This window comes from Hemibagrus wyckioides, linkage group LG07 (assembly GCF_019097595.1).
Source record: "Hemibagrus wyckioides isolate EC202008001 linkage group LG07, SWU_Hwy_1.0, whole genome shotgun sequence".
NCBI classification, from domain to species: Eukaryota; Metazoa; Chordata; class Actinopteri; order Siluriformes; family Bagridae; genus Hemibagrus; species Hemibagrus wyckioides.
In genome coordinates this window covers 1,178,092-1,202,947 of record NC_080716.1, presented here as the reverse complement: position 1 = coordinate 1,202,947, position 24,856 = coordinate 1,178,092, and the positions used below count along the sequence as shown (strand labels likewise).

Here is a 24,856-nt window from a genome sequence, read left to right as displayed (position 1 = left end):
GAAAATACACCAATTAGTGTTTTAATAAAACTCGATCGATCTGTTTCGCCATAATTTAAATCATTATAATAAGAATGACTGAACCTGCCGAAGGAAACGGCGTTGTTTATTTGTTCAAATGTCATCATACATAGGGAAAATACACCGATCAGGCATAACATTATGACCACCTGCCTAATATTGTGTTGGTGCTGCCAAAACAGCTCTGACCCGTCCTGCACTGTGTATTCCGACACCTTTCTATCAGAACCAGCATTAACGTCTTCAGCAATTTGAGCAACAGTAGCTCGTCTGTTGGATCGGATCACACGGGCCAGCCTTTGCTGCCTGATATATCCCACCCACTAACAGGTGCCATGATGAGGAGATCAGCGTTATTCACTTCACCTGGCACTGCTCACAGTGTTATGCCTGATCAGTGTACTAAGACAATACACTGGTACAGTTACACTATACTAGTAGAGTCACAATACCATAAGGTATTAATAATTAATAAGCAAATAATTAAATACATGAATACTGGGCTGTATAATAAATTACGCCAGGATTTTTTCCCTTATTGTAGTAAGGCACTTTGTAGAATCTGTAGCAGCACATATTCAAAATAAAATAATTAATAAATTATTTATCATTAAAACATTTTTAATGTCCATTTACAGATATCTGAACAGTATAAGTCTTCGTGCTGGACGATCCTGTGAGCAGATCCATAATAACACCAGGACGTAACGTTACCTTTCCAGTGTCTAAATTGAGTGCATTTATGTCTCCATTACACACGGCAAACATCTGCTGTGAGTGAAACAAAGCCTAGAGATCATAGAAGTAGCTATCACCTGATTTTAAGACCGTTCCTTATACGACAGTTCATTACCAAGCGACTTATCTTTACGAAGCAGACTGTCGCGTGTTAGACCGAGTCGCAGAAGGTATCTCATGTATGTTCTCCGTTTGTTCAAAAGAGACTGTCCACGTCTCCCATTTCAACCACCACAGTCTTGAGCTGAGAGTAGTACTCGATGGTCACCTGGCCGTTTTCTCTTCCTATACCTGCAAAAACACGATATTAAGATACTAATCAGTGAATTTTTATTGGATGTCATGTAACCACAGAGATGGATATAAGGGCGTTTGTCTGACCAAAACACCTGAGCATCACACCCACATCCGGTTCTTGTACAAACTCTTCCACAAATTTGAAAGCACATAGGTGTGGTTTGAAAGTGCCTTCAAAATTCCTATAGAACAGGCTTTTTAGACAGAAACGTCACCAGATTTTCATGTTATATTTTATACAACACAATTTCAGGCCTCGGGTGTGGAAATTTTTTTTTTCCTCCTTAAACTGTTCCCACATTCAGAAGTTTTTATTGCCGTCCATTTGTGGACTCTGTACTCTTTAGGGATCAATGTTTAATAAATTACCAGGTCACTCGCGTCCGAGTACACCTGATTTTTCTTCACCATTACCTGAGGTTTTATAGCCTCCGAACGGCACCTCCACAGGCGTGAGGTTGTAGTTGTTGATGAAGCAGGAGCCGGCCTGCAGGTTCTCGATCACTCTGTGTGCTCTCTGAATGTCTCTGATGGAAGGAAAGAGGTACCGCACACACACGTGAAATTTTATTTAAATGAAAAACATGTACTTTTAATAAATAATCTATTTTCTGTTACAGGATTTTTGGAGCGTTATTATGATTCATCTTTTGATGCAGCCGCTGAGGTGATGATGTATTCGTGTGGATAAAGGACATGTAAAGTTTAGATCAGTGTCGCCCTCTTGTGGTAAGCTCAAGATCATCTGCTTATGATTCATTGGCACTGGTACAAAAAGTTCCAAAAGTTCAGATCAACTTCAAATTATTGAATTCAGGTGTTGTTTTTCAGGGGTTGGGCTCGGCCCCCTATTTCCAGTGAAAGGAACTCTTAATGCTTCAGCTTCATACCAAGACATTTTGGACAATTTCATGCTCTTTGTGGGAACAGTTTGGGGATGACCCCTTCCTGTTCCAACATGACTGCATACCAGTGCACAAAGCAAGGTCCATAAAGACATGGATGAGTGAGTTTGGTGTGGAGGAACTTGACTGGCCTGCACAGAGTCCTGACCTCAACCCAACAGAACCCCTTTGGGATGAATTAGAGTGGAGACTGTGAGCCAGACCAAAACTGGAACATCTGCCTTTACATGCACATGAATGTAATATGGAGTTGTCCCGACCTTTGCAGTTATAACAGCTTCAAGGCTTTCCACAAGGTTTAGGAGTGTGTTTATGGGAATTTTTGACCATTTCTCTAGAAGTGCATTTGTAAGGTCAGGAACTGATGTTGGACGAGAAGGTCTGGCTCACAGTCTCCACTCTAATTCATCCCCAGGGTGTTCTATCAGGTTGAGGTCAGGACTCTGTGAAGTTCCTCCACACCAAACTCGCACATCCATGTCTTTATGGACCTTGCTTTGTGTACTGGTGTGCAGTCATGTTGGAACAGGAAGGGGTCATCCCCAAACTGTTCCCACAAAGAGCATGAAATTCTCCAAAAATGCCTTGGTATGAAGCTGAAGCATTAAGAGTTCCTTTCACTGGAACTAAGAGGCCGAGTCCAACCCCTGAACTCAATGATTTGAAGGGGTGTCCCAAAACAAGTTAAATATATTACTCAGTTGTGCCTCTTGTTTAGAAAGCTCGGCTTTCTGAGTATATAGTAAAAGTAAAAAGCCTTGATTACTTAGTGAAAACTCCAGCAGCCAGACCCATGGTGGTGTCGTTAGCCCTGTGAAGAACTTCGTCCTCTGAGTCGAAGGTCAACACCGACATCACGGGCCCGAAGATTTCCTCTCTGACACACGTCATGTCGTCTGTGCAGTTGTCTATCAACAAACGATCCAGGACACGGAGTTAAAACTTAAACTAAACTGTTTCTGCGATCTAATCTAATCTCGAATCGGTTTGAGGTTGTAAATGGTGAACGCTGCTCACCAAGCACACAGGGAGTCATGTAATATCCGTCTTTCAGTTTAGGGTCAGCTGGTGTGAACGGCTCTCCTCCACACAGCACTCGAGCTCCCTGACAAGGAAAACGTTACAAAAATAACAATAGACGAGTTATTTTAAAATCAGACTAAAACTTAGAAAACTAATTCAATTATTAATTAGAGAATTGTTTTGTTATATTTAAAAACAAGCTAGAAACTGATGCAGAACATATAATGAGCGAATATTATCGCATCATAAAATGTAAGAGCCAATCAGAATAAAGTATGCAAAATCAGAAAATGCAGTGAAAACAGAGCATGGATTTCTTGATATTGAAAATTTACCTTTTTATGTTTTGCAACGTCACAAAATCAGTTATTATTCACTGTAGAAAACTTTACTGTGATCTTTAACAGTCTTTATGAGTGACTTTCAACGTCTAGAAGCAGTGAGAGTGATTTTGAAGCTTTAAGTGTGACCCTAACAGTAAGAAGTTTGTTGAATGTGCCTCAGACACTGAACCTGTACGCTGTACCTCCCTCTTGGCTTGTTCCACGTATCCCAGCACTTTGTGTAGGTGCTCCCGGCTGACCAGCGCCCCCATACGCGTGTCCTCCAGCAAGGGATCTCCGATCCGGATGGCTTTGGTTCTCCTCACCACCTCCTCCAGAAACCGGGCGAGGATAGACCTGTGCACGAACACTCGCGTCCCGTTACTGCACACCTGTGTGTAGTGGAAACACAGTGGTGGGTGAAAGTGCATCTATATGATATGTGGCTAGTTAAATGCTGATAATAAAACTGTCACAGGCTGAGATTTCTTTATTTCATTATTCTCAGGGATTTATTTACCAGCCGTCACACTTGGAAAAATCTACACTACATTGCCAAAAGTTTTGGGACACCCCTAAATCATTGAATTCAGGTGGTGTTGTTTTTTGACCGCTTAGTTCCAGTGAAAGGAACTCTTAATGCTTCAGCTTCATACCAAGACATTTTGGACAATTTCATGCTCTTTGTGGGAACAGTTTGGGGATGACCCCTTCCTGTTCCAACATGACTGCACACCAGTGACCAAAGCAAGGTCCATAAAGACATGGATGAGTGAGTTTGGTGTGGAGGAACTACACAGAGTCCTGACCTCAACCCCATAGAACACCTTTGGGATGAATTAGAGTGGAGACTGTGAGCCAGACCTTCTCGTCCAACATCAGTGCCTGACCTCACAAAGAGGTCTTTCTAGAGGAACGGTCAAAAATTCCCATAAACACACTCCTAAACCTTGTGGAAAGCCTTCCCAGAAGAGTTGAAGCTGTTAGAGCTGCAAAGTGTCCAAAATTGTCCAAAATATCTTGGAATGCTGAAGCATTAAGAGTTCCATTCAATGGAACTAAGGAGACGAGCCCAAACCCTGAATTCAATGATTTGGAGAAGTGTCCTAAATCTTTTGGTAATATAAGTGTACATCATTACCATGCCATCAACAACTAACATTAGCTTCTTCTGTAGTACCTCATCCTGTACTAATCTGCATGTCTTATTTGATCGGTTAAGACATCTGACCCAATCACAGATTCATATTTCATAAATGTCCATTTTAAAGGCAGTACCTGGCCCTGAGAAAGGAAATTGGCCATTAGCGCTCCCCTGATCGCGTTCTCCAGGTTACAATCCTCGAAGATGATCAGTGGAGATTTGCCACCGAGCTCCAGAGTCACCGGCTTCACGCCTTTGGACGCCATTTCCATTATCTGTTACAACAAAAAGACACTATTCAGCCTCGTGAACTCATATCTTACTGGTTTATTACAATCTGTCATATCTGACCATGTTTACGGTCCCGTTCAGTTTATCATCTTGCCTAAAGGTCCAACGAGACGTAACTTCCTGGCAGAGTCAACCAGATTTTTTTTCGCCAGTGCTAGTGCTTTTGAGTTAGGTGCCATTTTCCTCAGCACTGTATTTAAAACTAATGAATACAGATCTAGAGCAAGAAAATGGAGTTGCGTTTCCGTACCTTCTTGCCGGTTTGCACGCTCCCGGTGAAGGAGACCTTGGCCACGGTGGGGTGTCGGCACAGCAGAGTGCCTGTTTCCTGAGCTCCCTGCACCACATTAAACAAACCCTCAGGAACTCCAGCCTGTTTGTAGATCTCTGCCAGCAGCACCGCACTCACCGGGGTCACCGGAGACGGCTTGAACACCATCGAGTTCCCTGCAAACGCAAGGGTATGTAAGTGATTCTTAGACCACTTTAAAAATGGATTTTTATGATATTAATACATTTTTAGATTTTGTATGTTCTGGTTTCTGCAGGGGAATCATACCACATGCGAGAGCCGGAGCAGACTTCCATGCCGCGATCTGGAACGGGTAATTCCAGGCTCCGATTCCCACACACACTCCCAACGCCTCCCGGCGCGTGTAAGCAAAAGCTCCTCCTGCGAGCTGCACATGCTGCCCTAAAGCATGCATCAGGTTTTCATACATTAACTTCTCTCAACAAACTATGAAGCCTATCTCAGATATACACTATATTGCCAAAAGTTTCGGGACAATTTTGGTGAATTCAGGTGTTGTTTTTCAGGGGTTGGGCTGATAATAAAACTGTCACAGGCTGAGATTTCTTTATTTCATTATTCTCAGGGATTTATTTACCAGCCGTCACACTTGGAAAAATCTACACTACATTGCCAAAAGTTTTGGGACACCCCTAAATCATTGAATTCAGGTGGTGGTGTTTTTTGACCGCTTAGTTCCAGTGAAAGGAACTCTTAATGCTTCAGCTTCATACCAAGACATTTTGGACAATTTCATGCTCCCAACATTGTGGGAACAGTTTGGGGATGACCCCTTCCTGTTCCATCATGACTGCACACCAGTGCACAAAAGCAAGGTCCATAAACACATGGATGAGCGAGTTTGACCCCTGAAAAACAACACCTGAGTTCAATGATTTGGAGGGGTGTCCCAAAACTTTTGGCAATTTAGTGTAGTTTCAGAGACGAACTTTAAACCAGGCCCAAAATGAACTGTTGAGGTCTGCGCACCAATTTCCATAATATCTATTTTACACTGAAGTCTAACAGGAAATTCTGACACTCTAACAGACCCGACATAGTCGTGGCGAGACCGGCGAAATATTCGATACACAGCCGGGCTGAGTCAACGTCCAGCCGTGCTTCGGTGATGGACTTGCCGTTGTTGGTCACCTCCACCTCAGCGATCTCTTCTCTTCTTTTCTGCCCGCAAAAATCAGAGCTGGTTAGTTAAACTCCTTTTACTTTTGCTCATCACACGACCTTAAATCCTTGCTCTGCACCTAATCAAGTGTGACCCCTCTGACTGTTACCTAGTTGACCTTTGACCTCGGTGTACCTGGATGAGTCGCGCTGCCTCCAGCATGATCCCGGCTCGCTCCATTCCGGCCATCTTACTCCAGCGTGTGAAAGCGGAGTGGGCGCTGCTCACGGCCTGGTCTACCTGCTCCGTCCGGCAAGGCTGCAGCTGACACAACACACATCCTACACACACACACACACACACACAGACTCCATTCAACACTAGTGTGTATAGTTTAAATTATTCGTATTGACCAATCACTAATAACCTTCACTGATCATACATAACCATATGCAAATGATCATGATGACTACATAAATATGGACTTGCTGTATGACGTCACTGGCTCTTTGGGGACCCTTAGAATGCTTGTGAGAGCGAGTTAGGAAACATGAGCACGTGACTGCTGGGCAAAGTTTAACATCACGATAAAACACTTCTAACTGTGTCACGGACACGGGATTAGTCATTACGGGGGGAAACAGAATGAGTCACCTGTCGCAGGCTCGTAGACCGGCTCTGATCCGGTCTCACCCTCGATTCTGACTCGATTTCCGCCCCAGAAGTTTAGCGGCTCTGTTATCTGCATGGTCCCAGATGAAGCGGCTCGGGTCCGGGTGAAGAGAGAGACACGAGTCCGCGGGGACAGCACGGTGCTGAGCACGCGCATTACTACAGGACAAGCAAACCACAGAACATTTCATACACACACTCCTGACTTTCTGACAAAATGACCACTAGTGAAGCAACAAATGAAGCGAAAGTTACTCAGTAATTAATACCAATGCACTGCAGCGACGTTTAATAAGCTCTCTATAAACGTGACTTAAACAACATGATCCAGACGAACTACTCACTGCACCCTGTGTGACACACAGTCTCTTTTCCTTTAGCGGTTATACTTTAATTTGCAGGTCAATCATTCGGGTTGAGTCCGAAACCAACACTACCACTGTCACTAGTGTGAAGGAATGAATATTGAAGCTTTAGTAGCTGCCGCCATATTAGTCTAGGGAAGGGGGCGGGGCTTCACAGACAGTGATTTCTATTGGTTATTACAGACATCAGTCAGCGATATTCTCTCTCTCTCTCTCTCTCTCTCTCTCTTCATATACTAATAAAAGTAATTTTTAAAAATCATTTTTAGTTTTTTTTTCTTTTTAAATATAACGACGTAATTTACGTATCCAAGATTTTATTTGTTAATAATTAATATATTCAAAATTTAAATTTAACTAATAAATCACTTTTTTTTTTAATTTTGATAACTGATTACATTTTGTTTAATGTTTAAAATGTTTTAAAATAAATAAACTAATTAAAGACATTAGCGGACATAAGGGGATTATATATATATATATATATATATATATATATATATATATATATATATATATACATATATATATAATCCCCGCCCCGTCTATTAATTTTATATATATATATATATATATATATATATATATATATATATATATATATATATATATATATAAAAATTCGATATTTTATTCATTTATTAATAATAAACGCTTGTTAAACTACATAGAGCACAGTAAAACGAAATAAGATATTCGTTGCTGTTTGTTTGTTGCTGTTGTTTATTGCGCGTGCTAAATCGCTGCGTCACGCGCAACAAAACCCCAGTGGAGCTGAGTCACACATTAAGAGAGGCTAAAAAAGAAGAAGAAATTAGATTAATTGTATTTTATTTTAAACATCCCTATACGCGGCCCCCTTTTTTCTGCACTAGGTAGGAAGTGACACAGAAGCAGTTTATACCCTAAGTAGTGCACTAAAGGGGAGTTTGAGGATGGCGCGTGAAAAGGGAGGGGAAGGTATGTGTGTGTGTGTGTGGGGGGGGCTTTTGGCTTTAATCTCAAATGGCTCCCTATTGGATGAATGAGTAGACTGCGTGGGGTGTTGAAGACGGCTCTTTAACAACACACACAGTCACAGTGCACGTATTCAGGGAGCTGGACACGGTTTGGGACCGGACCTACACTCGGACAGCAGTACTGCAGCATGGCTGGAGACAGTGAAACCAGACTTCACGACCAGGAGGAAAACGGTAATGCCTTTCGGCAGCCGTTTCTTATCGGTGTTTCTGGAGGCACAGCCAGCGGAAAGGTTCGCATTTTCACCTTTTGTAAATAAAAAAATAAATAAAAATCTTCCCCTCTCTGCCTAAATATTCTATGATGCCAATGGTCTCGCGCTCCGGCCGCGTGGCTTTCATTTGAAGTTTATTCATTATATTAGTGCCGTGCTTCCATATACACACGCCTATCATTATAGCTTATTAAGTATGTATACGTTATATTGGATTAAGAAAAAACTAACAAACATTTCTGGTAATTATCGGAATTTCCAGTTAACTGGATGGAGGCAGCGCGTGGGTTTTCTTTGTCCGCATGCGTCATCGGTGTGCGCCTGCTTCTATTCGTGGCATGATCTCATTTCCCAACACGTGGCCAAGCACCGATATTATTATTATTATTATTATTATTATTATTATTATTATTATAAGAAGTAATATTCTCTGTTAATCACTGTTAATGTGTAAAATGTTGATTACAGTTTACAACCAACCGACCGACTTAACCAGGTTTATTATTATTATAGTTGCATCAAAAGTAGTGACTAGAATTTTTTTTTTAAACACACGTGTTTTCAATATGTTCCTAGTGAGACTTTTTTTTTTTTAAAGAAGCTGAAAGCCAGCAGGCGACGAGAAGCGCGGCAGATTCCGACACTACTATTGTTTACATGATGACGTAAATAAAGCGCGACGTTGAGTTAATCGCGCGCCCTGCTCCTGCGGGTGGAAAATGACGACAGCGTCTTCACACGACGATGTCATGATGGCGGTGGTGTAGTTATTGAAAGTCGCCCAAACTCCCCCGTTTTCCTTATATATTACACAAACTTGTGTTATTAGGTTTATAATAACCACATAATATCACTATGTTTTCAAGAATCCGGATATGTTCGAAAATTATTTCCAAATTCAGTCATTTACCAAGTAAATAAGAATCTGTATTTCTCTCTCTGTCTCTCTCTCTCTGTCTGTCTGTCTCTGTCTCTCTCAGTCTTCAGTATGTGCTAAGATCATGGAGATGCTAGGGCAGAATAAGATCGATCATCGGCAGCGTCAGGTGGTCATCCTGAGCCAGGACAGTTTCTACAAAGTGCTGACTCCTGAACAGAAAGCCAAGGCGGGCAAGGGACAGTTCAACTTCGATCATCCGGGTAATCAGTTTGAGTTTATCGGACGTTTCTGTTGGAGCGCGTTGGGTTTGACGCAACGTGCTTATTTCTTTATTTTCATTTTGTTTAGATGCTTTTGACAACGAGTTGATCTTGAAGACGCTTCATGACATCATGCAGGGGAAAACGGTTGAGATCCCGGTGTACGACTTTGTCACGCATTCCAGGTAGAGCTGTCTCTCTCTCTCTCTCTCTCTCTCCCTCCTATTCTGTCATGTTCTCTCCCCCTATCTCTCTCTCTCACTCTCTATCTCTCTCTATTCCCTTTCTCTTGCTCACATTCTCAATCTCTCTCCTATTCTATCATGTTCCCTCTCTCGTGGTTCCTAACACGCCTCTGTTTCCGGCTTGCCTCAGGAAGGACGAGTTTGTGACGCTGTATCCAGCCGACGTGGTTCTGTTCGAGGGCATTCTCATGTTCTACTCGCAGGAGATCCGAGACCTGTTCCAGATGAAGCTGTTCGTGGACACGGATCCAGACACACGACTCTCCCGCAGAGGTACACCTTTAGGACTCTTCTGAAAGAAAAAGAAACACACTACACCTTGGTAGAAAATGTGGACGATCACAAAGTGTGTGTGTGTGTTAGTTCTGCGAGACATCAGTGAAAGAGGACGCGAGCTGGAGCAGGTCCTGACCCAGTACATCACTTTCGTAAAGCCGGCTTTTGAGGAATTCTGCCTTCCGGTGAGTGTCGGATTTCTCTTCCGTGTCCCCTCACGTCTTCACTCTCGCTTTTTACCTTTTGTTTTTTTCTCTCTTCCTTCCCCAGACGAAGAAGTATGCAGATGTCATCATCCCGCGCGGAGCTGACAATCTGGGTGAGTCTGTTTTGAGGTGAAAGTATGTTGTTTATTTATTTGTGAATTGGATGGAGCAGCAGGAAAGGAAAGAAAAAAGAAGCTGGGAATGTCTTCAGATGTCTCGTTCATGTGTGAAATGCTGCGTTGGTTTTTGCAGTTGCGATAAACCTGATAGTGCAGCACATTCAGGACATCCTCAACGGCGGCGTCACTAAGCGGCAGAACGGCCACCTGAATGGTCACGTAACCCCCCGACAGAGGCACTCGTCCGAGTCCAGCAGACCGCACTGACCACGCCTCCTCCTCCTCCTGCGCAGGACGGAAAGGGGCGGGACTTATGGAACGACATTCGCCGTCCTGGAAGGGGGCGGAGCCGCTTGAACCGGCTGTTATTGAGTTTCATGTCTTTTCTGATTTCGTTTGCATTTTGCCTTTTTATTTGTCTCTCTGCTTGAGGTTGGGAGCGATGTCTGTTCTTCATCATCGTCATCGTCGTTCATCTTGTCTGTTTACAAATAAAGTGTTTGTGTCCTGGCTCAGACTGAGAAAAAAAGGTGATGGAACGCTATGGTTGATGAGCCGTGTGTGTGTTTGTGTGTGTTTGTGTGTATGTGAGAGAGAGAGAGAGAGAGAGAGAGAGAGAGAGCGTGTGAGATGCCTTTAAGAAACTTGAAGTCAGAACTCAGGAAGAGTGACTGGGGTTTAATCCTAAATGCCAAAAGTGTTTACATCCCCACCCTTTATAAGGCGTGTGAGTGTGCGATTAACTTTTCTGACCCTAGCATCGGTATCTGCTCCACCGAATCGACTCGGATTTATACAGAGCCTCTCTTTTTTTTTTTTGGCTAAAGACTTCCTGTATCAGAGTGTTACGGGATGGAGCGTGTCTAAAAACACGGCTTCGGCTCCTAGCAAAGACTTTAAGGCTGCGAATAAAATGGAATCTTATGTTGATGACTATATATATCTATATATTTTCCTCCTTAGGTATTTGACACGTGCTTTAATAATCAGTGATGTCAGGGAGTTGAAATGTTCTGCATCTTTTATGCATCCTCCAGTACTTGAACTAATAGACCACTAGAAAGGTTGGACAATTTGTTTTTACTTTTTGATATTAGAGTATGATTAAGACTGAGATTTCGCCGAATCATTTCTGTGAGAAGTGTAATGACCTAAAAAGAAAACAATAAACCTAATTTGACAAGCAAATGTTTGTTGTACGTATTTTTTTTCCCAGCGCCGTTATCAATGGCCGCATCCTAAACGGCTTGTTACGAGACATTTCAGCGCACTACATAGTGCGAAGAGGCTAAAACGCTTTAACCCCTACTTAGTGCACTTTCATAGACAGTTTGGAGCTATTAGTATTGCGCCAGTGGTGCGTGATGTTCCTGTAATGGCCGATAGAGGGCGCGCAAACACGGACATACGTGAATACGCAATGTTCGCAAGTGCTCTACGCAGCACTACTAATATGAGACACTGTTTGCGTGGATTGCGTTGCGTAGGTGCTCAAACGTTCAGAAGTTAACGCCAACGTTTTTTACGTAAGGCAAGACCTAGCCTAGCTTGAACAGCGTTTACGCAAACGCTCTAAACGACAACATGGGGGTAGGTCTCTGCGTGTTTTGGGCTTGTTTCCCCCTTCTTTTAAACGACTTACATGTTATTACAAAACTGATGCTTGTTTCTTTTAGAAATTCGGGTTGCAGTTTAAAGCGACGTTGGAGAACGTGACAAACGTCAGACCCGACGGAGACGACTTCCGTTGGTATTTAAAGGTAACGTAAGCGAGGACAAAATATTAGCTTTAGAGCTAAATACAAGTTTTGGTTAAATATTTAGTTTTTGCATATTTTTTTTTAATACAGAGAGTTGTTGTTTTTTAGGCTTTTTTTTAGTAAGGCATGTTGCTTAGCTAGGTAGCTAGCCATTCAGCTGTAGTGCACACGTGGGCGCGTTCCTATTGGATAAGAAGTGCATTACGTAGTCTGTGGAACGCAATTCACTTACACACTATCTTGTGCACATATCTAGGGAGTATGAATCTATTTGGGATGCAGCCTTCTTGGCAGCGCTTTACAAGCTGCTGTTTTATTTATTTATTTATTTATTTTCCAGATGAAATGTGGGAATTGTGGAGAAATCTCAGACAAATGGCAGTATATCACAGCGCTGGTAATTATCCTGGTGTTAAATTGTTAATAGATTGTTTATAAACGTTGTATGTGTGTTTATTAATTACTGATGTAAAGATTTCCTCAGGACAGCATGCCGCTGAAAGGAGGACGAGGCAGCGCGAGTATGGTGCAGAAGTGTAAACTGTGCTCCCGGGAAAATTCAATAGGTAAACACACACACACACACGACTTTATCTTGTCAAAAGAACTTGTGCAAAATTGCGTAAAAACATCCACGTAAACACTAAACATAGCATACAAACTAAAATCCATCAATCAGTTTACTGCATTATTTTATAGAATGACTTCAGGCCACGCCTCTAAACCTTGTTTTATAATAAGTGGGCGGGGCCACGTCTCCGCATTAAGGGAAAACATCGTGTAACATTTTATGGTAAACAGTTGTTTTTTATTCTAAGAATTTGGATACATACGAGCTAGAAATGACTATTCAGTGAAACTACATTTACCCCAAAATGACCAATCAGTGCTGAAAAGAAAAAAAAGGTTGGTGATGTACAGGTTAATAAACGATTTCTCCTACAGATATCCTGAAGGACACCATCACGCCATATAATGTAAGTTCAAGTTCTGTTCTAGCTGTTTTCCTGATTCCACTGACTCCTGAATCATGTATTTTATGTAGAAAACAGTTGTTTAAACTGATCATTAGTAGTTAATGAATAATAAGTGAAGATCTGATATCCCGGTGGCTTCTAACGTGAGTTTTCATTAAGCTGGAGGACAGCGAGAGGTTCAAGACGATGGTGCAGTTCGAGTGTCGAGGCCTCGAGCCGGTTGACTTCCAACCTCAGGTGAGAATTCCGTTACTTTTTCCCCCTCGATGTGGTTCACACCAAGACGAACCTTAATGCTGGGTTGTTGTTTTTTTCACTTCTCAGGCTGGATTTGTGGCTAAGGGCGCAGAGACGACCTCTCAGTTCCCTGAAATTAACCTTCAGGAGAAAGTAAGTCCGAGTTTGCAATTCACACTCATCATTAACATACAGCAGAAGTGTGTGTATATATAAAACAATCTCTTCTCGTGTTTTAGGACTGGACGGACTATGATGAGAAAGCGGGCGAGTCGGTGGGCATCTACGAGGTCACACATCAGTTTATCAAGTGTTGAGAGCGCTGGAGATGGAGCACAAACATCGTGGCTGGAGATTTAATCAGGAAAATGAGACAATTACAACGAACATACGTCAAAATCCAACAGAAATGCTTTCATTATTGTTGTTGAATTGTAAACGGACATGTTTGGGAAGAACGTTCACTACATAAAAGATGACCGGGGTCTTGGAGATGCAGAGCTGTACTAAAAATAAAGTTTTAAAAGATTTGCTTTTTGGTAATCTTTTTGGAAACATTAACATGTCAAATCACCACTTAAATTGCGTTTGCAGCTTTTGCCCAAACTTCAATAAACTGCTTATGTTGTAGTTTTCTTCATCTGATCTGTGCTAGCAGGAACAGCGTAACGTCAGAGCAGCTTCATACAGAAATAACGAAAATAGAACATTAGCACCAGAATCATTCAATACAAACACGTTTAATGTGATTCAGGATAAAGTTAGCTTGGTACATGGAGGTAAAAATGTTTCTCTACTTTGTTTATTTTACACTGAAATCCTGCCACAATTTTGATGTTCGTCAACTTCAACCCATTCATTCAATGTGTAGAATCGACTCCTTATATTCGGAATCGACTCCCGCTTCCTAAAGTGCGCATACATGGAGTCGATTCTCCAGATCTGGAATCTTAAAACCATTCATTCAATGTCAAGAATCGACTCCACATATTCAGAATGCATTCCCGCTTTCTAAAGTTTTCGGACATTGAGTCGATTCTTCAGATCTAGAACTTCAACCCATTCATTCAATGTCAAGAATCGACTCCCGCTTTCTAAAGTCAGGGTAAACGGAGTCGATTCTTCAGATATGGAGCTTCAACCGATTCATTCAAAGTCCAGAATCCACTCTACATATTCAGAATCGACTCCCGCTTTCTAAAGTCCTCATACACGGAGTCGATTCTTTAGATTCGACTCCCATCCCTGTGGTTGTGGAGTCGGTTTGTTGCTGTCACCTTTTAGCAGGACTCCAGACAAGTGCACTTGATAAAAATGGCTCCTGCGAAGAACAGAGTGTTTGTTGTTGGCGTTGGGATGACGAAGGTAAAAAAAAAAATACAAATAGTCACCGTGCTGAATTATTTATTATAAAATAAGCTGTAAATTAAGCCGACGAGCGTCCGTTTACTTTACGAGTGCGCTACTTGCTAGCTTGCTAGCTTGTTTGGGAGTTCGCACCTTAGCTGGCTTATAAACGTTATAAATGACACGTAATAGATGTATAAATACGTTATTACATTTTCTAGCAAGTTTTAGAAAGCTGTCAGTGAGCTGTCAAGCAGTTTGAGTTAAAAAAAAAGAAGAAGTCTGGACTGTTATAAATAAAACATCGTAATATATATTTTTAATTTCTTGTTCACGTCTAAAACGTTGCCGGAATCTTTAAAGATGTTATATTTGATTTGCACAAAGTTTAATCTAAGAGTACAAAGTTTAAGGTCTTGCTCTTACACAATAGTAGGTGAAAGTTCAGAGTTTATTAGTACATCACTGTTTCCAGGTTAATTATCGTACCTTTACCTTCATTATCCTGGGCAGGGTTGCCAGGTATCATCAGAAAAATCCCTCAGTGTATGTCAGAACAGTGAATGCATTTTATTTGACAGACTTGAAACCAGGAATGCAGACTGATCTCAAATCAGTCATCTGCACACGCACACACGCGCACACACACACACACACACTTTAACACACTCCAGATGCAGTATACACTTTTCAATCCATCTCCTAAGCATGATTCTGTGCGATAAACCAGAGATCCTGGATCAAGTACACCTGTGAGGATTGAGCGAAATCAAAAGAGCACACACGAAACCTAAATAAAATGAATAAATAACGACGCTTCAGATTTCTAGAAGCCTTCAGAATGACAGCACTTGTAATTTCTATGATCTCATGTCCTTGTACTGTAATATTTCTTCTTCCTGTCTTATTTTGTGTAGTTTGATAAGCCCGGTGCGAGAGATGGAGATTATCCGGAAATGGCCAAAGAAGCAGGTATTTAATTATATATATATATTTTTTTTACATTGGATGTGTTAACCTGCGATACAAATCGACGTCTTCTGTCTGTTTTAGGAGAGAAAGCACTGGCTGACGCAGGAGTACCGTATTCCGCTATTGAGCAGGCCTGCGTGGGTTACGTTTACGGTACGCTCTTTCATTTCTTTACCGCGGTTTATTTGAATATTCAGATTATGGATCGGGTTTTTGTTTCCTGAAGGTGACTCCACGTGCGGACAGCGCGCTATATACCACAGCCTGGGTCTCTCGGGTATCCCTATAATCAACGTCAATAACAACTGTTCCACGGGTTCCACGGCGCTCTTCATGGCCCGACAACTCGTCCAGGGAGGTACGAGAATCGCATCTCAGTGTAAACACACACTAGATGTCAAGTCCATGCCGTGTGTCCTAGTTATATGTCCAGTTCATGGTTTCTTACGGGAATTTTAATAGTTGTGGACACAGCGTCTTGATCAATATTCTATACAGTTGACGGACCATGTGGGTTCAGAATAATCCACCTGCGTGTCTTTTACAGGTTTGGCTGATTGTGTGCTTGCTCTTGGTTTCGAGAAGATGGAAAGAGGCTCCTTGTCGTCTAAGGTGAAAGAACACAATCCCAAGTTTCACATTCATAGACAAAGGGTTAAAGAAACAAGGAGAAGTGAGAGGTGCGGACTTCTAAGTGGACCAAGAGCTGATCGTGTCTGTCTGAGAGAAACCTAGATTGGGGACTTTGGTGATCAGATAGGGGGAAAAAGTTATTCTGAGGGGGGTTGATTGTTGATTTTAATCAGAAAAAGTGTTACAGAACATTTGTTTATGAGGTTTGCGTTTACAGTATATTGCCAAAAGTTTTGGGACACCCCTCCAAATCATTCCGTTCTGGTGTTGTTTTTGAGGGGTTGGACTCGGCCCCTTAGTTCCAGTGAAAGGAACTCTTAATGCTTCAGCTTCATACCAAGACATTTTTGGACAATTTCATGCTCTTTGTGGGAACAGTTTGGGGATGACCCCTTCCTGTTCCAAAATGACTGCACACCAGTACACAAAGCAAGGTCCATAAAGACATGGATGAGTGAGTTTGGTGTGGAGGAACTTCACCTCCTGACCTCAACCTGATAGAACACCATTGGGATGAATTAGAGTGGAGACTGTGAGCCAGACCTTCTCGTCCAACATCAGTTCCTGACCTTACAAATGCACTTCTAGAGAAATGGTCAAAAATTCCCATAAACACACTCCTAAACCTTGTGGAAAGCCTTCCCAGAAGAGTTGAAGCTGTTATAGCTGCAAAGTGCATGTAAAGGCAGATGTCCCAAAAACTTTTGGTCTGGCTCACAGTCTCCTCTCTAATTCATCCCACAGGTGTTCTGTGGGGTTGAGGTCAGGACAAGGCCAGTCAAGTTCCTCCACACCAAACTCTCATCCATGTCTTTATGGAGCTTGCTTTGGTCACTGGTGTGCAGTCATGTTGGAACAGGAAGGGGTCATCCCCAAACTGTTCCCACAAAGAGCATGAAATTATCCATAATGTCTTGGTATGAAGCTGAAGCATTAAGAGTTCCTTTCACTGGAACTAAGAAGCCGAGTCCAACCCCTGAGAAACAACACCTGAATTCAATGATCTGGAGCGGTGTCCCAAAACTTTTGGCTAGCGTACGTTATTGTTTATTTTTATATGATGAGTGAAGAAAATACGCTGCTGTTTATGTCCAAACAAATCTAGAGTGAACAAATTAATAAAGTGATCTCTAACGCTGTGCGTGTGTGTATGTGCACACGTGTGTTTTTAACAGTACATGGATAGAATTAACCCTATGGACAAACACATGGAGGTGATGATCAACCGCTACGGCTTGGCTGCAGCTCCAGCCGCGCCTCAGATGTTCGGCAACGCCGGGAGAGAACACATGGAGAAGTACGGTAAGATCAGGTTCCTTTGAGTTTCCGTCGAGACTTCCTTTGAACGCTGCTGACCGGTGCCACGGTGTGTTTTGTAGGAACCAAGCCAGAACACTTCGCCAAAATCGCCTGGAAGAATCACAAGCACTCGACCAACAACCCGTGAGTTACCCGTATCCATGTTCGTTACTATAGGAACAAGAACATTTTAGAAGGTAAACTAATCAGAATGAAGCGTCACTGTGATGTGAAGCATCCATTATTGGAGCTTGCCTTCGAAGGTTAAAGGCTTGACTGGTCAGTAAGACGTCCAACAGCGCCACGTCATCGTTCTTTGTTCTCCTCAGATATTCTCAGTTCCAGGACGAGTACAGTCTGGAGCAGGTGATTAAATCACGCAAGGTTTTTGAGTTCCTCACACTTCTCCAGTGCTGGTAAGTAGCTCACAGAGAGCTCATGCAGCTTAGGGCTAAATCCGTTTTGTCTAAGAACATCTTGATGTGTGTGTGTGTGTGTTAAGCCCTACGTCCGATGGAGCCGGAGCAGCCGTGCTGGCCAGCGAGGACTTTGTGAGGAAGCACGGCCTGGAAGCCAAAGCTGTGGAGATCATCGCTCAGGAGATGGTCACTGATCTTTCTACCACATTCCAGGAGAACAGCTGCATCAAGATGGTGGGTGAAGGACGAGGGAGATAAACTGACCGGCGGTGAAAATCATCTCTCTCAGCGAGCCTAACAACCAAGCCTCATTTACATATCTCATTTACATACAGCCTAAAGAGATTTCCCTACATCATCATTGAACTTGTAAAAGATTCCTCCGTTCCTCTGCTCCCAGGGCGCTTGTATCTCTTTATCGCTCACTATCGCAACTTTTTACAAGTCAGGAATCGCGTCACGCAAATTAGACGTGTAGAACAACGAAGCAGGGCGTGGCATTTGCATGTGACGGAAACGAGGGAGCAGGCGCACAGAGGAAGCCGTCACTCAATCCTTAAGTGGTTTAAATCGGTTGAATAATTCAAAATATTTTATTTTTTAGTAAAATGCATAGAGGAAGCTGTCACTCATTCTTTAAGTGGTTTAAATCGATTGAATAATTCAAAATATTTTTTAGTGAATTTTTAATACTAGGAGCAGTGCTTGAATACCAATAGATGTTTTTCTGATTCTGATGCCATCAGTTAGTTAGTTTATTTATTTATTTATTTATTTGTAAGTTAAGAGATCACATACTTCCTCTTACATTTCATTAAATTATTAGAATTTTTTCATATTTTTGTATATTTTATAATTTATATATTTTTTATATTTTTATATAAGTTATATTTTTAAAAAAAAGTTTTAATATATTTTTTTTCTCTTCAGGTCGGATACGACATGACGCGCCTCGCTGCCAAGAAGTGCTTCAAGTCGGCGGGCCTGAACCCAGCGGCCGTCGACGTCATCGAGCTGCACGACTGTTTCTCGGCTAATGAGCTCATCACCTACGAAGCGCTCGGGCTTTGTCCTGAAGGTCATTTATTTCTGCGTTTTCAGAACGATCCAAAACTCATAACACCATCACGTTTGTGTGAATTTATCTATCCGTGCTTTGTTTAACTGACTTCTGTTGATGCACATGTCTCTTTCTCGTCCACTCGCAGGTAAAGCCGGAGAGTTGATAGACAGAGGAGACAACACGTACGGGGGCAAGTGGGTGGTCAACCCGAGTGGAGGGCTCATATCCAAGGGACACCCGCTCGGAGCTACAGGTGTGACAGGAAACACTGACTGACGGAATTAAGTGACGTAAGGGTGTTAAGTGTGTTAATCGGCTCAAGCGCAACACCTGCTGCAGGCTAAACTACACCTGGAACAATCCTGACCACATAATCCTTCACCTTTAATCCTTTTTTATTTATATATATACATATATATATATATATATATATATATATATATATATATATATATATATATATACACACAGGGGTTGGACAATGAAACTGAAATGCCTGGTTTTAGACCACAATAATTCATTAGTATGGTGTAGGGCCTCCTTTTGCGGCCAATACAGCATCAGTTCGTCTTGGGGATGACAGATCCTCCTCCTCCAAAACACCCCAAAGTGGCTCAATAATATTTAGATCTGGTGATTGTGCAGGCCATGGGAGATGTTCAACTTCACTTTCATGTTCATCAAACCACTCTGTCACCAGTCTTGCTGTGTGTATTGGTGCATTATCATCCTGATACATGGCACCACCTTCAGGATACAATGTTTGAACCATTGGGTGCCCATGGTCCTCCAGAATGGTTCAGTAGTCCTTGGCAGTGACGTCCCCATCTAGCACAAGTATTGGGCCTAGGGAATGCCATGATATTGCAGCCCAAACCATCACTGATCCACCCCCATGCTTCACTGTGGGCATGCAACAGTCTGGGTGGTACACTTCTTTGGGGCTTCTCCACACCGTAACTCTCCCGGATGTGGGAAAGACAGTGAAGGTGGACTCATCAGAGAACAATACATGTTTCACATTGTCCACAGCCCAAGATTTTTGCTGCTGGCACCATTGAAACTGACGTTTGGCATTGGCACGAGTGACCAAAGGTTTGGCTATAGCAGCCCGGCCATGTACATTGACCCTGTGGAGCTCCCGACGGACAGTTTTGGTGGAAACAGGAGAGTTGAGGTGCACATTTAATTCTGCAGTGAGTTGGGCAGCTGTGGTTTTATGTTTTTTGGATACAATCCGGGTTAGCACCCGGACATCCCTTTCAGACAGCTTCCTCTTGCGTCCACAGTTACTCCTGTTGGATGTGGTTGGTGGTTGGTTACCACCTTCTTGGTGGTATGCTGACATTACCCTGGATACCGTGGCTCTTGATACATCACAAAGACTTGCTGTCTTAGTCACAGATGCGCCAGCGAGACGTGCACCAACAATTTGTCCTCTTTTGAACTCTGATATGTCTCCCATAATGTTGTGTGCATTGCAATATTTTAAGCAAAACTGTGCTATTACTCTGCTAATTAAACCTTCACACTCTGCTCTTACTGGTGGAATGTGCAATCAATGAAGATTGGCCACCAGGCTGGTCAAATTTAGCCATGAAACCTCCAACACTAAATTGGCCAGTGTTTCAGTTTCATTGTCCAACCCCTGTATGTATGTATGTATGTATGTATGTATGTATGTATGTATATATATATATATATATATATATATATATATATATATATATATATATATAAATAAAATACTCTCTCCAATGTCATGCCAAGTTTTCCCATCTTCACACTGATCTTTCGATTAATAGTTAGATTGTTTTGGATTGTTTCATTTTACTTTTAAATAGTTTTTTTTTTTTTTTTGCTGTTTTTTATTCAAAAGAAGACATTTTTGAATCACTTTTCATGCAGATCTGGCAACCCAGGTCACAGCATACATGTATATATAGTCAGGAACACGTTCAATCAGTTTTCCTCCAAAAGACACGCTTTTATTCCTATACACAGTCCTCTTTAAACCAGTTGAACTCCTTCATTACTGAACCTTTTGCCAGTTATATAGCTAGACGATGCTTTTTAATCTAAACGTGCCCTAATGTAACGGACTACTCCGCTGTGTATTTGATTAACGTCCGCTTAATTCGATTTGTGCCGTGAATTCACATCTGTTTGAATGTACTTGTACGGTTCTGTGTACACGAGTACTTTGGTCTGGCTCAGGCGATCTCTTCCATTTAAGTGACTTTAGCACTTTGACTCTTTGACCTGCTTTTGCCCTCCGCGCTGTTTGAACACGGGTGAATGAACTCCGGCAGGCTGCGTGTCAGTTCATGGTGACTTTAGCAGTGATAAGTCAGGTTTGTCTTGCGTACTTGACCCCTCATCATATGCTGTGCTCGATTGCTCAGGTCTCATATTGTTGAAGCCTCATCCTGTGCTGTGTTTGATTACTCAGGTCTGACTCTAGTTATTGAAACAGGTCTGTCTCAGGTTGTTGAATCCTCATCATGGGCTATATTTGATTATTCAGGTCTGACTCTAGCTATTGAAGCAGGTTGTTGAGGCTTAAACCATGTGCTGTGTTTGATTACTCAGGTCTGGCCCAGTGTGCAGAGCTGTGCTGGCAGTTAAGAGGCGAGGCGGGGAAAAGGCAAGTCCCGGGTGCGAAGGTCGCTCTGCAGCACAACATCGGCCTCGGCGGCGCCGTAGTGGTCACACTGTACAGGATGGGATTCCCTCAGGAAGCAAGGTGAGAGATCTCACACTCAAGATCTTTATTTTAGAAGGTAACAGAACTATGGTCAGAAAAAACGTCTTAAACAGAATATTTATTTATTTATTTATTCATTCATTCATTCATTCATTCATTCATTCTGTGAGAGCCCTGAAGACATTACGGTTCAGCCAGTTGCTGTGAGAATTCACATAATTACTTGAGTAATTCGTTTTTATTATTATTAGGAAAATAGACTCTGACATTTACGCTCATCAATTAATAATCTCTCAGCATTTATTACAGTCCCAGTGCACCTCCAGGACCTTGGACTTTATCCCGAACCTCCCAGTTTACACTCTGGAGTGTGTTATTTTTATTTATAGGTCTCATATCGCTGCAGTTCCCACTGGTGCGGTCAGCGGGCTGGAGGGCTTCAAGTCTCATGCAGTGTTTAAAGAAATCGAGAAGAGGCTGCAGGAGGTAGGAACGAGACACGGCCTTGTGCACGTTGTAGTGTTTTACGTTTTAATAGCTTACTTTGTGTATGTGTGTGTGTGTGTGTGTGTGTGGCTTTCATTTCCATACAGGAAGGAGAAACGTATGTAAAAAAAATCGGTGGCGTTTTTGCTTTTAAAGTGAAGGACGGACCGGACGGAAAAGAAGCTCTGTGGGTGGTGGACGTGAAGAACGGGAAAGGCTCGGTGACCAATGACGCAGGTCTCTCAGCTTTATTTATTTATTTTGTAACTGCATGCTGCCGGGAGCAGATGGTACGAGATGTAAACAAGATGTGTGTGTGTGTTTTGGCTCATTTCAAGATCTTCATTGACACCAGTGTTTAGTTTTGTTCCCTCACATTCGACTGGGATTCTCTCCACACACACATAACCACAGAGCGGTGCCGATACTCCAATAAGCCAAACCGATTACGCCTTAATTGGCTGTTTTACATATGTAAATAACACATTTGTATGTTCTCCAACTCTACATGAATTTTTTCAAACCAAGCCCAGCTGTTAAGGGAAGAAAAGTTGCAGAGGATCTTGTCTGATTTATTTCTCTGCCTTTGTTATAGTGATTCTTACATAAAAAAAAAAGATCTGTATTCTGATCAAATTCTGCCTAAAGACATTTTTGTGATATTCGCGGCTTTGTTTTATATTATTTAAAATTATGTTAATTTTTTTAACTGTTGTAAGGTGACCTTGGGTGCTTTAAAGGTACCTTTAAATAAAATGTATTATTATTATTATTATTATTATTATTATTATTATTATTATTATTATTATTATTATTTTGAAGTTATGTTTTCTCATCTTTGGTACAAAGTAATTATTTTTTATTTTTTTCATTTATAGGTAATCTCACCCACTCTTACACCTTGCGTTATTTATTTATTTATTTATTTATTTGATTTTTCCCCCCACAGGAAAGAAATCGGACTGTTTGATCATGATGGCTGACGCCGACCTCATCGACTTGATGACTGGGAAACTGAATCCACAAACTGTGAGTTTGTCCTCGATCTCTCAAACGCTGCATCATTTTCATAATAACAAATATGTAAATTTCTTTTCTCTATGAATATTCAATTAAGCAGTTACTACAAAAAAAGTATGCAAAGTTTGTCAGAAAACAATATGACGATAAAACGCACACAATGTTTCCCCCTTGTTTCGCAGCGACGAGGCTAATGTAATCATAACAGAAGCTGATAACATGCCACATGACTGAAGCATCACACACTGAGCCACCGTCTAATATAATGCCTTTAGCCCCGCCTCCTACCTGCGTCTGATGTTTTTCTGCGTCACGTGACATAATACTCATCACGTAGCGAAACTCTAACGTGAAATAATAGAATATCGATTACAAAAATGACAGGCATACTCAGTTTATTCAGAATGTACATCCGATCAGCCAATCAGGTCGCAGCAGCGCAGATTCAAGTCAAGAGAATCAGTTTAATACACAAAGTTCAGACTGTAATGGATTACTTGGCTCTCTTGAAGATTTAGACATTTCCTAAATATTTAATAAGTGGCTCAGGAAGAAGTAAACGTGCCTGGTTTGATTGAGTATGCCTGTCTTCAGTGAAAAGGGGAGAAGTTGTGTGCGTTTTACTTCGTCCCACGCTTTGCATGGCGCTCTTTGAATCGTACGAGATGAACACAACGACATGCTGTGAGCTGACCTCCAACTCCGTTCTCATTCTCCCCAAAGGCCTTTTTCCAAGGCAAGCTAAAGATTACTGGGAATATGGGGATGGCGATGAAGCTGCAGAGCCTCCAGCTGACTCCGGGCAAAGCCAAACTGTGAAGATTTCGGACTGAACCTCCGAGACGGAACCCGTGGCCGTGATTTTAGGCGTGCAAAACGTGTATAAATATTGACACTAAAAATGAACATCACTACCTCTTGCAAATCTGAAATAGATCTTTAACAATTTCATCTTTAACAATTAGTATTCTACTTTATAGTATGTTTCACTCAAAAGTCTTGGGCGAAGGTCTCACATTTCTTCACTGGTTTATTACGTCCTGGACCTCCACTACAACACATAATGTGCCTCTAATACGTGAAACAATCATGACGTTTAATCTCAAGCTGAGCAAGTGGAACCTAATAAAAAACCTTTTCCTAGTGCTGAACGATGACCCGGGTGAAATATTAGCTGCCCATTCCGCTAATTGTATAGGCAGATCACGAAATGCTAATTTTAAATAAAGATTTCTCAAAACAAAGTTGTCCTTTTTCGCACCAAGGGAACATTAAAAGGCCACAAATCAAATGCTCAGTTGTCTCAGTTGCATGCCCAAGATCTCGAGATGGGCGGTGTCCAAGTGTTTACTTTGATTTCGTAAACATAAAATATATATATATATATATATATATATATATATATATATATATATATATATATATGTATGTATATATAAAACTATGACTGTAACAAATAGTGTAAGCATAATTCATCTAAGAGATGAAACGATCGATCGAACTTGATGGATAGCTTCAGCCA

At 41.8% G+C, this 24,856-nt stretch overlaps 4 protein-coding genes across 8 annotated transcripts; 3 read left to right on the top strand and 1 right to left on the bottom strand.

Annotated features, from left to right (window-relative positions):
• Positions 1-40: 40 nt before the first annotated feature.
• On the bottom strand, positions 41-7,334 carry aldh9a1b (aldehyde dehydrogenase 9 family, member A1b). Of its 2 annotated transcripts, none has more exons than XM_058396003.1 (12): positions 7,174-7,334; positions 6,812-6,988; positions 6,353-6,498; positions 6,087-6,216; positions 5,302-5,436; positions 4,993-5,189; positions 4,586-4,726; positions 3,511-3,699; positions 2,979-3,066; positions 2,728-2,869; positions 1,471-1,583; positions 41-1,050 (listed from the first exon to the last, which is right to left on the bottom strand). In XM_058396003.1, the coding sequence occupies exons 2-12, from the start codon at positions 6,984-6,986 to the stop codon at positions 956-958; spliced, it is 1,551 nt and encodes a 516-aa protein (XP_058251986.1). In that variant the 5' UTR covers positions 6,987-6,988; positions 7,174-7,334; the 3' UTR covers positions 41-955. The 2 variants fall into 2 exon arrangements, with proteins under 2 accessions (XP_058251986.1, XP_058251987.1); XM_058396004.1 differs by having other exon boundaries at positions 7,099-7,328.
• scp2a (sterol carrier protein 2a) lies at positions 3,582-24,625 on the top strand. 3 transcript variants are annotated; one of them, XM_058396000.1, is made up of 16 exons: positions 14,599-14,753; positions 15,653-15,707; positions 15,789-15,860; positions 15,934-16,065; positions 16,255-16,319; positions 17,516-17,642; positions 17,720-17,783; positions 17,969-18,055; positions 18,142-18,292; positions 18,989-19,136; positions 19,267-19,374; positions 21,714-21,867; positions 22,218-22,314; positions 22,422-22,551; positions 23,264-23,343; positions 24,058-24,625. In XM_058396000.1, exons 1-16 carry the CDS (start codon positions 14,703-14,705, stop codon positions 24,151-24,153), a joined length of 1,617 nt encoding a protein of 538 aa, XP_058251983.1. In that variant the 5' UTR covers positions 14,599-14,702; the 3' UTR covers positions 24,154-24,625. The 3 variants fall into 3 exon arrangements, with proteins under 3 accessions (XP_058251984.1, XP_058251985.1, XP_058251983.1); XM_058396001.1 differs by lacking the exons at positions 14,599-14,753; positions 15,653-15,707; positions 15,789-15,860; positions 15,934-16,065; positions 16,255-16,319 and adding an exon at positions 3,582-3,722; XM_058396002.1 differs by lacking the exons at positions 22,218-22,314; positions 22,422-22,551; positions 23,264-23,343; positions 24,058-24,625 and having other exon boundaries at positions 14,597-14,753; positions 19,267-19,411; positions 21,714-21,852.
• On the top strand, positions 8,208-11,602 carry uck2b (uridine-cytidine kinase 2b). 2 transcript variants are annotated; one of them, XM_058396006.1, is made up of 7 exons: positions 8,208-8,446; positions 9,409-9,568; positions 9,657-9,753; positions 9,944-10,086; positions 10,177-10,274; positions 10,360-10,408; positions 10,548-11,602. In XM_058396006.1, exons 1-7 carry the CDS (start codon positions 8,342-8,344, stop codon positions 10,679-10,681), a joined length of 786 nt encoding a protein of 261 aa, XP_058251989.1. In that variant the 5' UTR covers positions 8,208-8,341; the 3' UTR covers positions 10,682-11,602. The 2 variants fall into 2 exon arrangements, with proteins under 2 accessions (XP_058251989.1, XP_058251990.1); XM_058396007.1 differs by having other exon boundaries at positions 8,232-8,387.
• Positions 11,755-13,918, top strand: czib (CXXC motif containing zinc binding protein). Its single transcript, XM_058396011.1, has 8 exons — positions 11,755-12,004; positions 12,091-12,174; positions 12,515-12,571; positions 12,659-12,740; positions 13,120-13,151; positions 13,311-13,388; positions 13,476-13,541; positions 13,628-13,918. Exons 1-8 carry the CDS (start codon positions 11,999-12,001, stop codon positions 13,703-13,705), a joined length of 483 nt encoding a protein of 160 aa, XP_058251994.1. The 5' UTR covers positions 11,755-11,998; the 3' UTR covers positions 13,706-13,918.
• Positions 24,626-24,856: the final 231 nt, after the last annotated feature.